Source organism: Oncorhynchus nerka, linkage group LG13 (genome assembly GCF_034236695.1).
Source record: "Oncorhynchus nerka isolate Pitt River linkage group LG13, Oner_Uvic_2.0, whole genome shotgun sequence".
In the NCBI taxonomy this organism is placed as follows: Eukaryota; Metazoa; Chordata; class Actinopteri; order Salmoniformes; family Salmonidae; genus Oncorhynchus; species Oncorhynchus nerka.
Window position 1 is genome coordinate 6790681 of NC_088408.1, and position 19280 is coordinate 6809960.

Below are 19280 nucleotides of genomic sequence, written 5' to 3' on the forward strand. Positions count from 1 at the left end.
TTCCGCTCTCTCTCTCTCTCTCCCTCTCTCTTTCTTTCTCTCTCTCTCTCTACCTCTTCCTCTCTCTCTCTACCTCTCACCCTCTACATATCTATCTACCTCTTTCCCTCTCTCTACATCCCTCTCTCTCCCTCTTTCCCTCTCTCTACATCGCTCTCTCTCTCTCCCTCTCTCCCTCTCTCTACATCCCTCTCTCTACATCCCTCTCTCTCTCTCTACATCCCTCTCTCTACATCCCTCTCTCTCTCTCTCGACATCCCTCTCTCTACATCTCTCTCTCCCTCTCTCTACATCTCTCTCTCTACATCCCTCTCTACATCTCTCTCTCTACATCCCTCTCTCTACATCTCTCTCTCCCTCTCTCTACATCTCTCTCTCTACATCCCTCTCTCTACATCTCTCTCCCTCTCTCTACATCTCTCTCTCTCTCTACATCCCTCTCTCTCTCTCTACATCCCTCTCTCTACATCCCTCTCTCTCTCTACATCGCTCTCTCTCGCTCTCTCTCTCTCTCTCCCTCTCTCTACATCCCTCTCTCCCTCTCTCTACATCCCTCTCTCCCTCTCTCTACATCCCTCTCTCTCTCTCTACATCCCTCTCTCTACATCCCTCTCTCCCTCTCTCTACATCCCTCTCTCCCTCTCTCTACATCCCTCTCTCTACATCCCTCTATCTCTCTCTACATCCCTCTCTCTCTCTCTACATCCCTCTCTCTCTCTCTACATCTCTCTACATCTCTCTACATCTCTCTCTCTACATCCCTCTCTCTACATCCCTCTCTCTCTCTCTACATCTCTCTCTCTACATCTCTCTCTCCCTCTCTCTACATCTCTCTCTCTACATCCCTCTCTCTACATCGCTCTCTCTCTCTCTCCCTCTTTCCCTCTCTCTACATCTCTCTCTCTACATCCCTCTCTCTACATCCCTCTCTCTCTCTCTACATCCCTCTCTCTCTACATCCCTCCCTCTCTCTCTCTCTACATCCCTCTCTCTCTCTCTCTACATCCCTCTCTCCCTCCCTCTCTCTCCCTCCCTCCCTCTCCCTCCTTCTCTCTCTCTCTACATCCCTCTCTCTCTCTCTCTCTCTCTCTCTCTCCCTCCCTCCCTCCCTCTCTCTCTCTCTCTCTCTCTCCCTCCCTCCCTCTGTTCTTTATTCTCAGACATCCACTGCTGCCTGCTTCCTCCCCTGGGTTGCAGCATCGACGCAGGTTGGCGTCACAGAGTTCTAATTTTACTGCTGTTGATGCTGATGTTAAAAGAAGCGACGAGCACCTGCTATTCCTGCCTCCGCTCCTTCTCGCTGGAGCTGGCAAGGCATATTAATAGTGACAGTTATTACCAACACACTGTTTGAGCTGAGAAAAACATTGGAGCATGACTCGCTGCTGAGAGAAAAATGCTCTAAAAAGCTCTAAAGAGATATCTACTTTTGTCGGGGGGGGGCAGGTATTTTGTTAGATCTTAAAGGTGTTGTGTGTGTGTGTGGGCGCTGAATGCTTACGACATGAAGAGGATAGCGTCAGTAGGACTAGTTTCTCTCTCTCTCTCTCTTACTCTCTCTCACTCTCTCTCTCTCTCTCTCTCTCTCTCTCACATACGTCAAAACAAGATGCTTGTGATTGTGAACATGAGTTCCAGCAAGAGATTTGAACAAAGATTTTTGATTACAGCAACAGGATAAAAAAACAAAACATCAATATTGGTGTAGTTTTAACTCCTCTGGGGGTTCTGAAACACATTCTAGGAAGAATCCACATTAACGGAGATAAAGATCAGGAGACGTAATAAAGAACCACATGTGTAACAGCTGTGACACTTTCAAAATGATTGCAGAAAAAAGGGTGTGTCTATGATAGACCAGTCAGTCAGAGCGAGAGCGGAAGTTCATTGTGTCTTTCGGTGTGTGATTGCTGACTTCCTTACCACGACCCGCCCTCTTCTAATTCACTAGATCACGCACGAAGCCTTTCCCGAGTACAGTCATGGATTAAACTGCCTCCATTTAGTCGATACAAAGGAAATATGAGGACATAGGAAATGAGTGAATGGGTTTGATAAATGACTGGTTTTTATTTATTTATTTAACTTGTATTTTCACTGGTATTGGGGTGGGAAGGGGGAGGATGAGAGTATAAAGATAAGCAGTGAAATTCCATATCTTGGGCCTGTCTCTTATAGCGCGTGAGTGATACTTGTACACATGCATATCTTGGGCCTGTCTCTCATAACATGTGAGTGATACTTGTACACATCCATATCTTGGGCCTGTCTCTTATAACATGTGAGTGATACTTGTACACATCCATATCTTGGGCCTGTCTCTTGGGCCTGTCTTATAAATAACATGTGAGTGATACTTGTACACATCCATAGTACACATCCATACCTTGGGCCTGTCTCTCATAACATGTGAGTGATACTTGTACACATCCATACCTTGGGCCTGTCTCTTATAACATGTGAGTGATACTTGTACACATCCATACCTTGGGCCTGTCTCTTATAACATGTGAGTGATACTTGTACACATCCATACCTTGGGCCTGTCTCTTATAACATGTGAGTGATACTTGTACACATCCATATGCATATAACATGTGATACTTGTACACATCCATACCTTGGGCCTGTCTCTCATAACATGTGAGTGATACTTGTACACATCCATACCTTGGGCCTGTCTCTCATAACATGTGAGTGATACTTGTACACATCCATACCTTGGGCCTGTCTCTCATTGGTACACATCCATACCTTGGGCCTGTCTCTCATAACATGAGTGATACTTGTACACATCCATACCTTGGGCCTGATACTTGTACACATCCATACCTTGGGCCTGTCTCTTATAACATGTGAGTGATACTTGTACACATCCATACCTTGGGCCTGTCTCTTATAACATGTGAGTGATACTTGTACACATCCATACCTTGGGCCTGTCTCTTATAACATGTGAGTGATACTTGTACACATCCATACCTTGGGCCTGTCTCTTATAACATGTGAGTGATACTTGTACACATGCATATCATGGGCCTGTCTCTCATAACATGTGAGTGATACTTGTACACATCCATACCTTGGGCCTGTCTCTTATAACATGTGAGTGATACTTGTACACATCCATACCTTGGGCCTGTCTCTTATAACATGTGAGTGATACTTGTACACATCCATACCTTGTCTCTCATAACATGTGAGTGATACTTGTACACATCAATACCTTCTGTCTCTCATAACATGTGAGTGATACTTGTACACATCCATACCTTGGGCCTGTCTCTTATAACATGAGTGATACTTGTACACATGCATATCATGGGCCTGTCTCTCATAACATGTGAGTGATACTTGTACACATGCATATCATGGGCCTGTCTCTCATAACATGTGAGTGATACTTGTACACATCCATACCTTGGGCCTGTCTCTTATAACATGTGAGTGATACTTGTACACATCCATACCTTGGGCCTGTCTCTCATAACATGTGAGTGATACTTGTGGTCACATCCATAGGCTTGGGCCTGTCATGTGAGTGATACTGTACAAAGGCTGAGTGACATGGGCTGAGGCATAGTGGTCACATCCATACCTTGGGCCTGTCTCTCATAACATGAGGCATAGTGGTCAATACCTTGGGCCTGTCTCTCATAACATGAGTGATACTTGTCATCCATACCTTGGGCCTGTCTCTCATAACATGTGAGTGATACTGTAAATTGAATATGATATGCTGCAGTGACAGAGATGTGAGATAACTAGGCTGAGGCATAGTGGTCAAGTAGGCTGAGGCATAGTGGTCAAGTAGGCTGAGGCATAGTGGTCAAGTAGGCTGAGGCATAGTGGTCAAGTAGGCTGAGGCATAGTGGTCAAGTAGGCTGAGGCATAGTGGTCAAGTAGGCTGAGGCATAGTGGTCAAGTATAGCATAATTAACCTCGTCGTGATCATGGTACAGATCTCTAAAGACATTCTGATCACACCTGTCAGTTAAGACCATTAAAGACCTCCCTGAGCTTGGAACCCTTCACTTCCAGACCACCACAACTCCTCCTGATGTCTTCCCAACATGTTACTATTTTCCCCTATGAATGAAAACTCATTCTCTACAGTGTGACCAGACTGTGTGCTCTGTACTCATTCTCTACAGTGTGACCAGACTGTGTGCTCTGTACTCATTCTCTACAGTGTGACCAGACTGTGTGGTCTGTACTCATTCTCTACAGTGTGACCAGACTGTGTGGTCTGTACTCATTCTCTACAGTGTGACCAGACTGTGTGCTCTATACTCATTATCTACAGTGTGACCAGACTGTGTGGTCTGTACTCATTCTCTACAGTGTGACCAGACTGTGTGACCAGTACTCATTCTCTACAGTGTGACCAGACTGTGTGGTCTGTACCTTAAAAAGCCAAGTTTAGCATCAGAGTAGAGTACGATCGTGGGGGTATATGAATAATTTAATATAACATCGCTTTGCTCTTAAAAACGGGAGTCTTCTCACCACACCACCACTCCTGTTCCCTGTTATAGCTGTCTGTGGTCTGTGGCCTTACTATGTCCATTATTGCCCAGAACAGTAGACCTAGTCTAAAGGTTTCTGCTTTCAAATGTAGCCCGTATCAGCAGCCTCATGCCTCACCATTTTATTGAGCATCTTTCTTCTTTAGTTCAAAAGTTAGACATATATATTTTACAATACCTTTTTCTGTATGAGGGTAAAGATGACAAAATAATCTAATTGAATATTTCCTCCCATAGAGAAATTTTCTTCACAACGAAATACAAGTGGATCATCTATTCAACACATGACATAAATCGCTTTTAGAGTGTCAGATACAGACCTCAACATTCTGCAGGTGCACAGACTAAAAAGCAAGATACTCTGGTAATGTTGCTGGCAATGAGATGACAAAAATCCTGCCATTTTTATTTCAGGATTGTTTCATGCAAAAGCTTTAGCTTATATATTGTTGCAATCTTATCGAAAATGTCCCAGACTGAACTCTCCAGCTGTTTCAGTAGCCTTCATTTACGTGAGCAGTCCCGAGGGATTGAATAATGATAAGCAAGTCCTTCATAATAAAAACACAAGATTGCATCTAGTTAGAGCATTGTCAGACATTTAGCTAAACCCTAATTAGCTCCAAATGCTGTATGCTGTTGCATGCATCCCGACAGCGCGAGAGAGCATCCTGTGATGCAGAAGAGAATATATAAATCTTCTGATTGACATAGTTGCTCATGTAAAACGGGTTAAAAAAAGTGGAAAGCAAATTGATTGCCAACGCGGTTTAAGCCGAATACCTTCCAGAAATATCAGCCGTTGAGGCAGCAACATCTATATTTGGGCACGGAAGTGGAGGTCACCGCGCAGCGTTCCGTTGCCCAGTGAGAAAAAAAAACGGATAAGCACGCACTGACGTCAGAGCGCTCTGACGTTGAGTCGACCTTGGCAACAGAGCGATGGAACATTAAACAGAACGCATGGAGATCCTGGAGAGGAGTAGACTGGCCAATCCCGCAGAGCCTGGTTCCTCTAGGTTTCTTCTTCCTAGCCACGGCGCTTCTACAGCTGTATTGCTTGCCGTTTGGGGTTTTAGGTTGAGTTTCTGTATAGCACTTATCATCTGCTGATGTAAAAAGGGCTTTCTTTATAATAATCATATTTTTAATGGTCCAATTTTAGACAATTGTGTAAATGCCCCTATAGAACACTGTTATTCGATATACTATAAAGTATTTCAGTGCAAATTTGTGTTTATTTAGACAAAGGGGGAAGAAGCAAAGAGATCTTTTTAAATATTTCATTTTCTTTTATTTGTTAGGTTTACAAAGGTTGTTTGCTTTGTAGTTCATTTAAATAAATACAAAAATACATGTAATAAATTAAATACTAACGTTTTCACAGAAAACTCTCATACTAAGATATAGACCACTCAGACCATAGTTAGAGAAGCTCATCATGTTCTTTTTTTATATATACACCACAAACAAGTTCACATTCCATCAACCAGAAAACAAACGGGTCAAGATAACTATTGCGCTGAAGAACAAGTCAACAACTTTGTTATCTAGAGCCATAAAATCAATATACAGTTTGTAAACCCAAACTATTACGTGTTATAAGTTAAACATGCTTTAACTTGCTACAGTTGAAAGAGGCAAGTAATAACCGATTATAGTCGAGACAACTTGGTAAACAAATCAAATGCGTCGCTTCCTGGTTGTGTGTCCAAGTCCATAGCCCTGCGATCATTCTGCACATCTAACATTGTACATGAAGTGCCAAATGTGCTCTAGAGGAAGTCGTGTTGTGTGGAAGAGGGGGAGGGGGGGGGGTCCCCAAGTGCATTGCATTTGACCAGAGCCCAAAGCAGTGCACTATACAGAGAGCCATTTGGGTAACTCAACTTGAAGTTCTCCTCACAGGGCTAGGAGGGTAGGGGAGCTGAGGGAATCAGAGGACTGGTCATTGCTGGTGCTGCCTCTCCGGTGGGCTACACCACAGGTAGGGAAAGCCTCAGCCTCTGGGTAGGTAAAGACAAATGAAGACTTATAGGTAGTGCAGGATGGGGTGCAGGTGACCACGGGGGTGCACAGGGGCTCAAAGTCATTATTGGCTGTACTGTAGAGAGGCTCCCAGTCCTGGGTGTACAGGGAGCTGGTCAGATCGACCTCGGGCACCGACCGGGCCGTCTCCATCTCCGTCTTGACGAGGAGAGACAGGGACTCCAGGCAGGCTGTGTCCAGGTCGGCCATCTTGACGTCGGAGACGGAGGCATTGGACAGGAATGGACTGCTGGAGAACATGGAGGCAGAGGTTGAGAGGGTGGAGGTGGACTGGATGGAGGCGAGGGGAGTGGCAGAGCTGGATACCATGCGCTGTGGTGGGGACAGCTGGATGGAGACACCATGGGAGGGAGAGATGGAGGGGAAAGTCGTGTCCATATCAGAAGGGATCTTGCAGATGGGCTGGTGGGCTGCCAGGATAAACTCTAATTTCTCCTTCTCTTTGAGCAGGTTGGCAATGTCGTTCTGGAGAGCGGACTTCTCGTCCTCCAGCTCGTCGGTTTCACCCTGCAGAGTGTCGGTGAGTTCCTTCCTCCTGTTGCGGCATTTAGCTGCTGCCTGCTTGTTCCTCTCTCTACGGACTCGCTTCTTCTCCTCCTCCTCAGGCGAAAGCTATAGAAGAAAAAAGAAAGAAAATTAAGTCCCTGTAATTCTCCAATTTAATGCAAATGTCATTAAACGCTACATGCACGGTTTTCCACATTCAAAACGAAAGCAGTGTACATACATTGTTGCAACACTATAGTCCCATAGACCAGCTTTAAGATCAGTTAGGAGAATTACCTGTTCCATTTTGCCTCTGCGCCCAGAGCTGTGGCCCTTGTTCCTCATGGCTCTAGTGTAGGTTGGGGGGCTGGCACTGTAGGGATGGGCTCTGTAAGAAGGTGCCACAGAGGATAGCGGCTGGACCAACCACTGCAGGTCTGGGCTGGCAGAGATGGCGGTAACAGTAGGGATGAAGGACGGACCACTGGACACGGAATTCAGGTCTGTGAAGTCCTGTTGCAGAAGGAGGGTAAATCAGTCAGTACAGTAGAATGTATATAGACAGAGGGTCAGCTACTAAGGAGAGTGGGTGGTACTGCTGCTGAAGCAATGCACCAGCATCATTTCACTCATGCATATGAATTTAGTCAGTTGGTTGGTCGGTCTATTAAAAGCCATAGTGTTTATAAATATCCCTAGTGATGTAGGCTATGACGCTTAACTTCTCTGGAGTTTCCTCGCTGCTTGTTATATTATAATACAGGAGCGTGTAGCCAGTGCTCTGTTGCAGAGCATAACAGTGATACTTTAGAAGCGTCCAGCTTTATATGCGTCAACATCTACTATGCACATTCATGCATTGTTATAACATGTTCAAGTGTAAGATACGATTTGATAAAGGTTTAGCTGCATACGGTATCGCTGGAATTGCATGGTTTATAATCCATCATTACTGCGTGGTTATTACACTTATAAAACAGGTATCTAATGTAATTGTAAAAAGGCAATACGCCACATTGACTGATGTATATACCTGAGATTGGGGAGAGCCCATGCTGGAGTAGGATCCCTCAGGAGAGTTGAAGTAAACCAGCTTGTCGCCGGATGGAGAAGCTGTACTACAGCGAGAAGACGAGTCACAGTCGGTGTTGAAAGCGGAGTACATCATCGTTTCAGGAGATCACGAAGAAACTCGATAAAATTCCAAATCAAGTGAAACGAAAGTAAGCCTCGGCTAAAGCTGTCAAAGTCAAGTGATCCTTTTGGCAGGTTAGCTGATGTCTCTTTCGTTTGTTACAGTATCTCTCTTCTGCTGCGGAAAGTTTGACTACCGACTTTGACAGTTCGCATGGTTTTTATAGGCTTGCAGACCGTCTGGCGAGGAAATAATCGTGACGTAGAATTGGGACGTACCTTCCTTGAATGGGTGAGGAGCACAACATAACAACGGTTTATGAAAATACTAAACACAAATGATGAGACTTGTAACACATTTTTAACTATCGAATAAATTCATTTTGTGCTTAAAAGTGCTTTTATTGTGTGTTTATTGGCAACAAAAAAAATGTTTAAAAAAAGTTAGAACTTCAAAGTTCCCTTTCTCAAGAAATGGAACGTTCCAGAAGGAGATCCCGTCAACGTAATTTACCTTATATGGTGCATCCTGTTAAATGGGCGGGCCCTGCTGGGAAACGCAGAACTATTGAAGATGGGAAGGTTGAAGACGATGAAGTAATTCCATACAGAAGCGTCCGAAAAGAAACCAATTCATAGGACCAGCTCCATTGATAACTACTAGCACCGTTGCTAAATTGCAAAGAGTTCTGGGATATTATAATCCTCCTGTTTTAATTAACCTGTATATTTTGAACCTAGACAGGAACATGACGTTAAGGAAAGACAACAGAGAACTAACTGGCTGTTGTGAAAACTGGAATATGGGATACTAAATGGTCAGCTATGGCAGAATATAACAAAGTAAAGCTATTTATGGTTAACATTATGTATAGTTACTTTCAACAACAATGCAATAGTTTATATAGGATTTAATGCTGTGTTATTTGTATTTTACCAGAGGACCTATATTGTCCCATGGTAATGATGTGGAATATAGGTTAATTCTCCTATGCAGGTTAGTTTCACAGCCTACAGGCCCTACGCCTATTTTAAATACCAATGTGGTGCACACCCTAGTCCTAATCTAGACCCCAGAATAATTGATGATAAGGGAAATATGGCAGGTAGCCTAGTGGTAAGAGCTTTGGGACAGTAACCGAAAGGTTGCTGGATTGATTCCCTAAACTGATGTAACAGTATAACTTTAGACTGTCCCCTCGTCCATACCCGGGCGCGAACCAGGGACCCTCTGCACACATCAACAACAGTCACCCTCGAAGCATCGTTACCCATCACTCCACAAAAGCTGCGGCCCTTGCAGAGCAAGGGGAACTACTACTTCAAGGTCTCAGAGCAAGTGACGTCACCGATTGAAACGCTATTTAGTGCGCACCGCTAACTAAGCTAGCCGTTTCCCATCCGTTACACCCTTTTGACCTCCTCCTTTTCCGCAGCAACCAGTGATCCGGGTCACGGCACCAATGTAACAGTATAACTTTAGACCGTCCCCTCGCGCGAACCAGGGACCCTCTGCACACATCAACAACAGTCACCCTCGAAGCATCGTTACCCATCGCTCCACAAAAGCTGCGGCCCTTGCAGAGCAAGGGGAACTACTACTTCAAGGTCTCAGAGCAAGTGACGTCACCGATTGAAACGCTATTTAGCGCGCACCGCTAACTAAGCTAGCCGTTTCACATCCGTTACACTGACAAGGTAAAAATCTGTCGTTCTGCCTCTGAACAAGGCAGTTAACGCACTGTTCCTCATCATTGTAAATAATAATTTGTTCTTAACTGGCTTGCCTAGTTAAAGAAAGTTTAAATTATTTATATATATATATATATATATACGCAACTTCCCTATTTACTGAAGAAAATATTGAACAACTTGACATTGGGTAGAATTTAGGAGGGTCCCGATGCCTATGTAGTATTTAACATTACATGTAATTTCAGTTAGGTCCTTGAAAATATGCTAAAGTTCTTCACGAGTGTAAACTGATTCAACAATGTACAGGTGTTACTAATACCTGAAAAACTGATCAATTACGTGTAATGCATATAGAATAGGTCTATAGAAATACGGGCATTCTAGAACTATTGCACAAATCACAAAACAGAGATCAATAATAATACCATGCAGCTGCTGTAACTGAGGCCAACAACATGTACTTTGGCCCGAGGCAATGTTTGTACCTGTCGGTTCCAGGTGAGGTAATGCGAGGGCATGGCAGCAAGTGAAGCAACAAGTCGGTCAGGAAATACTTTTCCATTGTTGTGGTCGAGTGCAGTCGTCTTAGATAGTCATAACGAAGGTGTTCCCTATGAGTGCTTTATATGCAGTAGCCTCGTAGTGACTGTCAGGATCCCTGTTCTTCAGAACTACTAGAATTTCTATTAGGACGGCATGTGGTGAGACGATGTGTATCTCATCAGCTCAAAACACACAGAAGTAAATAAATGTACCAATGTAGACAGCTGAGCCTTTTAATATGGACTTTTTTTGGGGGGGTATGATTATAAATCCTGGATAGGCATGAATGTAGCTAAAGAACATCTCAAACTATTATTCATAGGCCTAATGTACAAAACAAACTATTGTTTTGCTTCTATTCTGCTTTTAATAAACATGTTTAGATGTGGATGGAAAACGTCACTCTAATAGACCAGTAGTCTACAAAAGGGTCCCCCCCCCCCCCACGCATTTAAATATGCACTATAAGCGTCCTCTCGGCGGGACTATAAACTTGGTGCTTGGCGGTGTTTCACCGGCTCGTGTTTTGTTGAACAAGTCTGCGTTGTCAGGGTAACGCTCCACCCCTTCGCATCAGTGACGCTCTGGCTTTGCACAGCAGTCTTTCAGAGCGGAGCAACTGGAAAGGAAGGCATAGTTAGTTGACAACTGTTTATTTAGGTAGCCAGAGTGGTTGGCAAGACTCAATATAGGCCTACACAACATCGGACTACAGGGCTTGCGTTAATGCAATGTTTATTTTGAGTGGATTTCAGATGTTTTGAATTTACAGTCAATTACAGTTTATTTAGGCTGTATTGCCAGTCATTGTATAGGCCTAAATACAATGTATGTTGTCAAGGTTTTACACAAGCGGAGCCTACTTTATAGTCACTCAGACAGCTTTATGAAATTGTTATACACATCAGAGCATGCTCCTTTTAGGCCACGGGATCTTATGCTTGAGATCAAATGCTTGAGTTATAGGCTATAATGGAAAAATGAAACGTTTATGCATTGGTTGTGAGTATTCAAGTGTTATTGAGTCTTTATCAGAATGAACCTTCCCATAAATGCAACTTAAAGTCATCGGGAAAACTAAGTCCTTTGAAGTGTTGCTTCTTTTCAACAGTGCACAAAAAGTTGCCTATTCAGACTTCTCTCCCATCAACGGGTCGGCTAAACGTTGTGATCTGTCACTCGGTTTCCCAAAATCCCAGTGATGTCATCTATTGATCCCTAATAAGTTCTAGATCTAAATATAGCGTTCCAAAGTTCCAAAGCATTTCCCACATTCACGCTTGAGTGACCCCAGTGAAAACATGTATTTGTCCTGAACTTAGGGCAGGGGTCTATAATTGTCTGAAGCTCATATCTCAGTCCCTAAACCGACCAGCGATCTGGTGACAGAATGAAAGAGAGTGCAGACCACCCTAATGAACTACCAGTAAATATAGAGGGGGCGTGGTTGCCGGGAAGCGCTAGGCAGACCCTCATTCACAGGGAGGCCCCCGTCTGTCTGTCTCTTTATTCTGTTCTCACGTTCCATCGTTCCATGGTTCTATCGCCCCGGGCCACTACTTGAGGGGAATTGTGAGGTCATCCGAAATCAAATAAAAAATAGCTGTCCGTAATATTTACTGAAGTACCTGTTTAGAAAAAGACCATTCATGTGCAAGAAAATGAAAATCTACGTCCCAAATGTCTCCCTATTCCCTAGTGCTGCACTACTATCCTAGGGTGCCATTTGGGACGTAGACCAGGACACGCTGCCTCCAACTCCTTGATAATAATAGTCTACGGCAGCTGTCACGAAATTGCAAGAATACGATTTAATCATTATTATATGAATATGTTATACAACGTTATGACGCCTCTATTTATAGAATGAATGACGGACACGGGTTCATTTCAAGGCATAATTTCTTCTTTTTTTCTCTAGGCTATGCTACAGTGTTTGAATGGTCGAATTTTAGCCCCTCACTCAAATATGACGCAACGTGTGAACCGGAAACTCCACATATGGTCCTAATGGTGTCCTCTCTGATTGGTTATCTGTCTGCAGCGTACAGTCTGTTGCTGGAGCTATAGTTCAAATTGTGGGCCATGCATTAATAATTATCACAGCTAAAATCTCACAACTAGAGAGGTGTCTCTGTAGCAGGTTTGTAAAGGTACAAAACCTCAAACCAAACCTTTTTCAATGTCTGTTATAACAGGAATAACACTTGACTAATTTTCTGTTTAAAAAACATATTTTTTAAAATTATTTATTTTTATTTTTTACCTTTATTTAACTAGACAAGTCAGTTAAGAACAAATTCTTATTTTCAATGACGGCCTAGGAACAGTGGGTTAACTGCCTGTTCAGGGGCAGAACGACAGATTTGCACCTTGTTACCTGAGTGGATGCAGAAAACATCTGCTATTCTATTCAGATACATCCACAATTGTACTGATGTTATTGAATGTTTATAACAAAGAACACAGGTTATCAAATATTATAATACTAGGTTGTGTGGATACGGAAGCCAACAGAGGATTGCTGTGTTTTGGACAACATTGTAGGTCAGTGCTGTAGCCAGTGGTTCTCAAACCACTCTTCGGGGAACCCCAGATGTTTTGTTTTATCCCTGAACTATCTCACCTGATTCATATAATCTAGGGCTTGATGATTAGTTGACTAGTTGACTCAGGTGTGCTAGTTCTGGAATAGATCACAAACAAGGAAATGGCTGGGGGTCCCTGAGGAGAGGTTTGGAAGGGCTGGGGTCCCTAAGGAGAGGTTTGGAATGGCTGGGGTCCCTGAGGAGAGGTTTGGAACGGCTGGGGGTTCCTAAGAAGAGGTTTGGAACGGCTGGGGTCCCTGGGGAGAGGTTTGGAATGGCTGGGGTCCCCGAGGAGAGGTTTGGAACGGCTGGGGTCCCTGAGGAGAGGTTTGGAACGGCTGGGGGTTCCTAAGGAGAGGTTTGGAACGGCTGGGGTCCCTGAGGAGAGGTTTGGAACGGCTGGGGGTTCTTAAGGAGAGGTTTGGAACGGCTGGGGGTTCCTAAGGAGAGGTTTGGAACGGCTGGGGTCCCTGAGGAGAGGTTTGGAACGGCTGGGGTCCCTGAGGAGAGGTTTGGAATGGCTGGGGTCCCCGAGGAGAGGTTTGGAATGGCTGGGGTCCCCGAGGAGAGGTTTGGAACGGCTGGGGTCCCTGGGGAGAGGTTTGGAATGGCTGGGGTCCCTAAGGAGAGGTTTGGAACGGCTGGGGTCCCCGAGGAGAGGTTTGGAATGGCAGGGGTCCCTAAGGAGAGGTTTGAGAAACACTGCTGTAGTCTATAGGAAATACAAGATTGGCAAATGATTTTCAAAGCTATTTCAGTATAGGCTATATATAGCGTGGTACATACAGTATATGTTCTGTGCATTATCTAAAACGTGGCCATGTGTGTATTATGAAACAATGTTTTTACAAAGGGAACAGGTTATAAGGTGTATAATGCAAACTGCTGCACAGGATATAGCCTATGATGTGACGTAGTTCATTCACACGTTGGTGGTTACAATGTAGGCATCAATTTCTTGAAGAGGGCCTCAACATACAAACAATGTGGTCATATTTGAGCGGTACAATTAATCTGAAATACATTGAGACTGTTATCATCTCAGTTTAAAGTGTGTGTGGGTAATATTGCAGCTCCGTTGCTAAAACAAGCCTGTTTATTCTCGCCTATAACACCCTGCCCTCTTTGTGGAATGGTACCGTCTCTCCACACATATTTCATTAATAAAATTCAAGGTCCCAATAAAAGGAGGCGCGCTCCACTATCTGCAGCTACTACCATTCACTTGAAAGCGGTGAAAAGTAATGCACAGAGGTGACAACAGCAGGACAGTAGATTATAGAATACGATAATTTAATAGGGATATAGTGATTTATTTTGGAAAGTTTTATTGTTAGTACATTTTGTTGATAAGGCATCATCATGTATCCGGACTCGAGCCCAGACTACGATGACTCCTCGAGCTCGTCTATCAGCAGCAGCAGCAGCAGTACGAGCAGCACCTGCGCAGCATCGCCTACCGGAGATATCCCCCAGTGTAGCCAGCGATCTCCAGATTCACACAGGAACAAATCGTCAATGGACAGCAACATGTCGCAGGTATTTTTTTTTAGGATCTTATTAGAAACAAAAGGAAAACATTTGAATGTAATTGTCGTTGGCATTTTTGAAAATATTCATTATGTTTGTGTTGCATTGAGTTTGTGGCTAAATCAATCATTTATTAATTAACAAAAAATAATAATAATTGCATATTAGGCCTAACTAATAAGACACGGTGATTCTAGCCAACTAGATCACGAACCGCTCCTGTGAAATGTAGCATTGTCAGCACCATTACCTATTACATATTCAGATGTTTATGGCATGTTGAAAATGTCTTTATTTGGTAGGTAGGTAGGTACCGTACAGTCCAAGCCTACATGGCACCGTCAGACTGTTGACTGATTACCTTCAAATTCCTGACATTCCTAGCGTGGTATAGAAGGTCCATGTTGACCAAATTATAATTTAAGACTTGACTGATGCCATCATGCCAATAGATCATGATGGTGATGATGGTGATGATGATGATGATGATTGGTGTAGCTATTTTTGGCATCATGAGATGGACTGTCATTGATTAATTATGTGTGACGTCAGAAACCATTTAAAATGCTAATAAAAATATAATTCTAGATGTTGTAAATTAGTACAGACTTATCTTTGTAGATACTCCATAAATAGTGCTATACATTTCACGCCAATAACCAAATCATTGATGCACATCACACCCCTTTTTGGAAAGGTCAACCTTGCACATCATTGGATTCAATTGATTTGATTCAATAAGTTCAACATTCCTTGTATTATTTTTGCAGGATATCTGCGGAGAAACAGACTCTCCATGGCAGTCTCCCTTTGTTCCAACGGTGACTGCAATCTCAACCTCCCTGGATCTGCACTGGATGTTCCAACAGACCACCGTCATCACATCAGCATCAGTCTCCTCCTCCTCCTCCTCCTCCTCCTCCTCCTCTTCATCTTCCTCTTCCTCCTCCAGTGGACGTGCAAAGCTTAGCAGAGCGCATGGCGCAACCCAGTTGTCTTCCAGAGTGGAAGGCAGCAAGAAAGGGAAAAAACAGGCAAGCCTTGTTAAATATCAAGGAGAATTTTGATACATCTTTAAAAAAAATCATCTTGAATGTCTGATGTGCGTGTGTGCACGTGACCTACCAGGTAGACTGTGCCAATGTTGTAGCATTTTAAGCGCGTCTCAGTGATTGATTGGGTGTAGAGCCTCTCACCACACATTACATTCTCCTAGCCAAGGAGAGTCTACATTCTTTAACAATGGCATATTTTCTGATACTGCATTGAAGGATGTGTAGGCTTCTTTTTTTTTTTTTTTAGGGCTACCCTTTGCCAAATGTTGAATTAGCCAAGTGATGAGATGGCAAGATTCCTCATGCAGGTTAGGATATGCATTGACAGGGTTCTCATTTGTTGAGACTGATCTAGCCTTCATCAGAAGAGGACGAGAGGAGAAATATCAGGAGAGAGAGGAATAAAGTCGCAGCGGCCAAGTGTCGTAACAGACGGAGGGAGCTCACCGACACCCTGCAAGCCGTAAGTGCATCTTGGTTTCATCTGGGGGAAAAACTACTGTTATGTCCTTATGGAGATGCTTAGCAGAATGGATTTCACCCAAAGTGCACCTTGTTTTCATCTGAAAACAAAAACTACTGTTATGTCCTTATGGAGATGCTTAGCAGAATGGATTTTACCCAAAGTGATTGAGGCTCTCCATACTTCGTACTAGACCAGATATCTTTTTTTAAAATGGTCATTTCATAAATGTGTTAATTGATTGATGTGTGGTTCTCCCCTTATATAGGAAACTGATCAGCTTGAGGGGGACAAAGAGGCCTTGCAGACAGAGATAGCCCACCTCCTGAAAGAGAAAGAGAGACTGGAACAGATCCTATCCACCCACCAACCAGCCTGCAAACTAGCCGTCGCTGAGGACGATGTCGAAAATGAGATTGACGATGACATTGAAGGCATTCTACAAGACGCCACAGATTCTGCCCAGCTGCTCTCCATCTTGGAGAATGCAGACAAACTCCAACTCCCAGAAGGCAATGCGACAGTAGTGACTGTGTCCAAGGGCCCCTTGTTCCAAGAAATGGACACCGTCCCCGTCCCAAGCATCTCCATCGCAGCCTCGGCAATCTTGGGTAACTCCAACATCCTACTGTGCTCCATTGCTGAGGAAGAACCCATGGAGGATCTAGACTTCGACCAGGGTGACCTACAGGACCTGGTCCCCAGTCTGGAACTCAACATGGCTGTGGCCCCTGAGACCGCCCCGTCCGTTCCCGACATCGACCTCCTCGGGGGCCCCTTCTGCCTCTCAGACTGGGAGACCCTGTACAAGTCTGTGGCTAATGATCTGGAGCCCCTCTGCACCGCCACAATGATGTCTTCCACTGACAGTCCTACATGTAGCAGTTATTACCGCTCTGTGTTTTCGTTCAATTACTCCGAGATAGATCATGTGGCTGAGGAGAAGGGGTGTTGTGAGAGCTCCGAGGGTCTCAAAGGAGTTGTTAGCGGTAGATCTGATTTGCTTAACGGTCGTCTCAATTCTCCCACTCTGTTGGCCTTGTGAATCTGTTATGAACTGGTTGGAGAAATAGGGCCAGTTCCCCACACGCAGAATAAGCCTAGTCTTATTAAAAAGTAATAATAGCATATTCAATAATGATTCTCCATTGAAAGTGCTCTCCTAGTCCAGGACTAGGACTAGATCTGTGTCTGGGAAACTGGTCCATGAGGTTGATATTGAATCAATAAGCTATGGTCTATTTATCTATCTATCTATCTCCTGATGTTTTGTTAACCTTTTAACCTTTAGCACCAAATGAAATGGTTACTGTGACTGTAACAGTGTTAACTTCTTCCAGATATATTGGTGCACCTGTGAGGGCTGTTCACTCTCTTGAGTAGTGGTGGAAAAAGTACCCAATTGACATACTTAAGTTAAAGTAAAGATACCTTCATAGAACATAATAGAGTCAAGTAAACGTGAAAGTAAACCAGCAAAATACTACTTGTGTAAAAATCTAAAAGTATTAGGTTTTTAAATATACTTAAGTATTCAAAGTAAATGTAATTGCTAAAAATATACTTCAGTATCAAAAGTAAAAGTATAAATAATTACTTATATTAAGCAAACCAGACTGCACCATTTTTTAAATTTAAATTTATGGATAGCCAGGGGCACACTCCCAACACTCAGGCATCATTTACAAACCAAGCGTTTGTGTTTAGTGAGTCAGCCAGATCAGAGGCAGTTGAGATGACCAGGGATGTTATCTTCATAAGTGTGTGAATTGGACAATTTTCCGGTCCTGCATTAAATATGTAACTAGTACTTTTAGGTGTCAGGGGAAATGTATGTAGTAAACTCACTTTTTTTTTTTTGGGGGGAATATAGTGAAGTTTAAAAGTAGTCAGAAATATAAATAGTAAAATACAGATACCTCCAAAAAAGTACTTAAGTAGTACTTTAAAGTATTTTTTACTTAAGTACTTTACACCACTGCTCTTGAGAGAGATACATGTGTATATTGTTGGTATTGTATCAAAATTAAATGCATGAAAAATCATACCATTCAAAATGGTGCTACATTTTTGTGTTTCATCCTTAAATATATATGTGAAACTAGACTGTAGTTTGTGTGGATGCCGTCATCAGATTGTGTCTGAACAGGTGAATTTACAGTTTAAGTAATGTGGACATTATTTTACTGTAAAGTGAGATTTCTTTCAGGTTTTCGCTGAAAACACAGTGCCATGTATTTTATTAAACATGTATTTTATGACATAGCTTATTTTTTTTTACATTCAAAGTTTTGACTAACTCTTGGTCAAATGCAAAAAATAAAAAAAAATAGAACACAGACAAATAAAAATATACCATTGACAAATCTTAGTTGTTGACTGTTTTAATGGAATACATTGCATTCTCATATATAGGCTGTTGTTCAGGTCTGTATAGGCCTATAATGATATTTCTGTCAGAATAGGTCATATAAGATACTTCTTATGAAAGCCTACAGCTATGTCAAATACTCTTTCCATAATTAATTGTAATATTGGAACTATATAAATTCATCAAGGATAACATGTATTTTTAAACAACGAGATCATGTAAATGATTCATTATCGTTAATCTCTTGCCAATATTCTCCCTGTCAAGGCAATATTCAGATAAGCACACAGCACAGAGTGTACGGTTGCAGTATTTTTACATCACGACGTGTTTACGCTGCACACGATTGCGTTGCACTTCCATGTCCATATTTGGAGAGTTCAGACGTTTTGTCTCCATGGAGATGTTTTGGCAGTGTCGGGTTTCTCTCTGGAAGATTTTCCCGGAAAAAAAGACAAAGCAGGGCAGGCAGAGCGAGTGGAGGGAGAACCCGAGAGAACCGTTGTTATCAGAAAACACACAGTCCTTCACAGGAATTCCCATGTAATAGAGTGCTGTGGAATTCATTTTACATTGCCTGTAGCTGTACGTGTTTATGCTGGCTTTAGTTTTATTATTAGCTTGTCTGCCTGCTCCTACCCATGAAAAAAATAGAATTTAATTTTCTATTCTGTTCTACCCTCTTCTAGCCTATTCTGTTCTAGAATTGCCTCTTCTTGCCAGTGCAACCTAATACAGACAGTGCCAGACAGACAACTAAACATATGTTTCTTCTTAAATAAAAATGAATGCACATTTCTGTCTTAATATATATCACTTCTTCTTCTTCAACCGTAA

At 42.9% G+C, this 19280-nt stretch overlaps 2 protein-coding genes across 2 annotated transcripts; one reads left to right on the plus strand and one right to left on the minus strand.

The window, feature by feature from the left end:
* Positions 1 to 5798: 5798 nt before the first annotated feature.
* Positions 5799 to 8406, minus strand: fosab (v-fos FBJ murine osteosarcoma viral oncogene homolog Ab). The gene is made up of 3 exons (XM_029647731.2): positions 8098 to 8406; positions 7362 to 7577; positions 5799 to 7190 (listed from the first exon to the last, which is right to left on the minus strand). Exons 1-3 carry the CDS (start codon positions 8230 to 8232, stop codon positions 6432 to 6434), a joined length of 1110 nt encoding a protein of 369 aa, XP_029503591.1. The 5' UTR covers positions 8233 to 8406; the 3' UTR covers positions 5799 to 6431.
* A 5882-nt stretch (positions 8407 to 14288) lies between these two features.
* On the plus strand, positions 14289 to 18416 carry LOC115118999 (protein c-Fos-like). The gene is made up of 4 exons (XM_065026037.1): positions 14289 to 14563; positions 15325 to 15588; positions 15965 to 16072; positions 16341 to 18416. Exons 1-4 carry the CDS (start codon positions 14387 to 14389, stop codon positions 17115 to 17117), a joined length of 1326 nt encoding a protein of 441 aa, XP_064882109.1. The 5' UTR covers positions 14289 to 14386; the 3' UTR covers positions 17118 to 18416.
* The last annotated feature ends 864 nt before the right edge of the window (positions 18417 to 19280 follow it).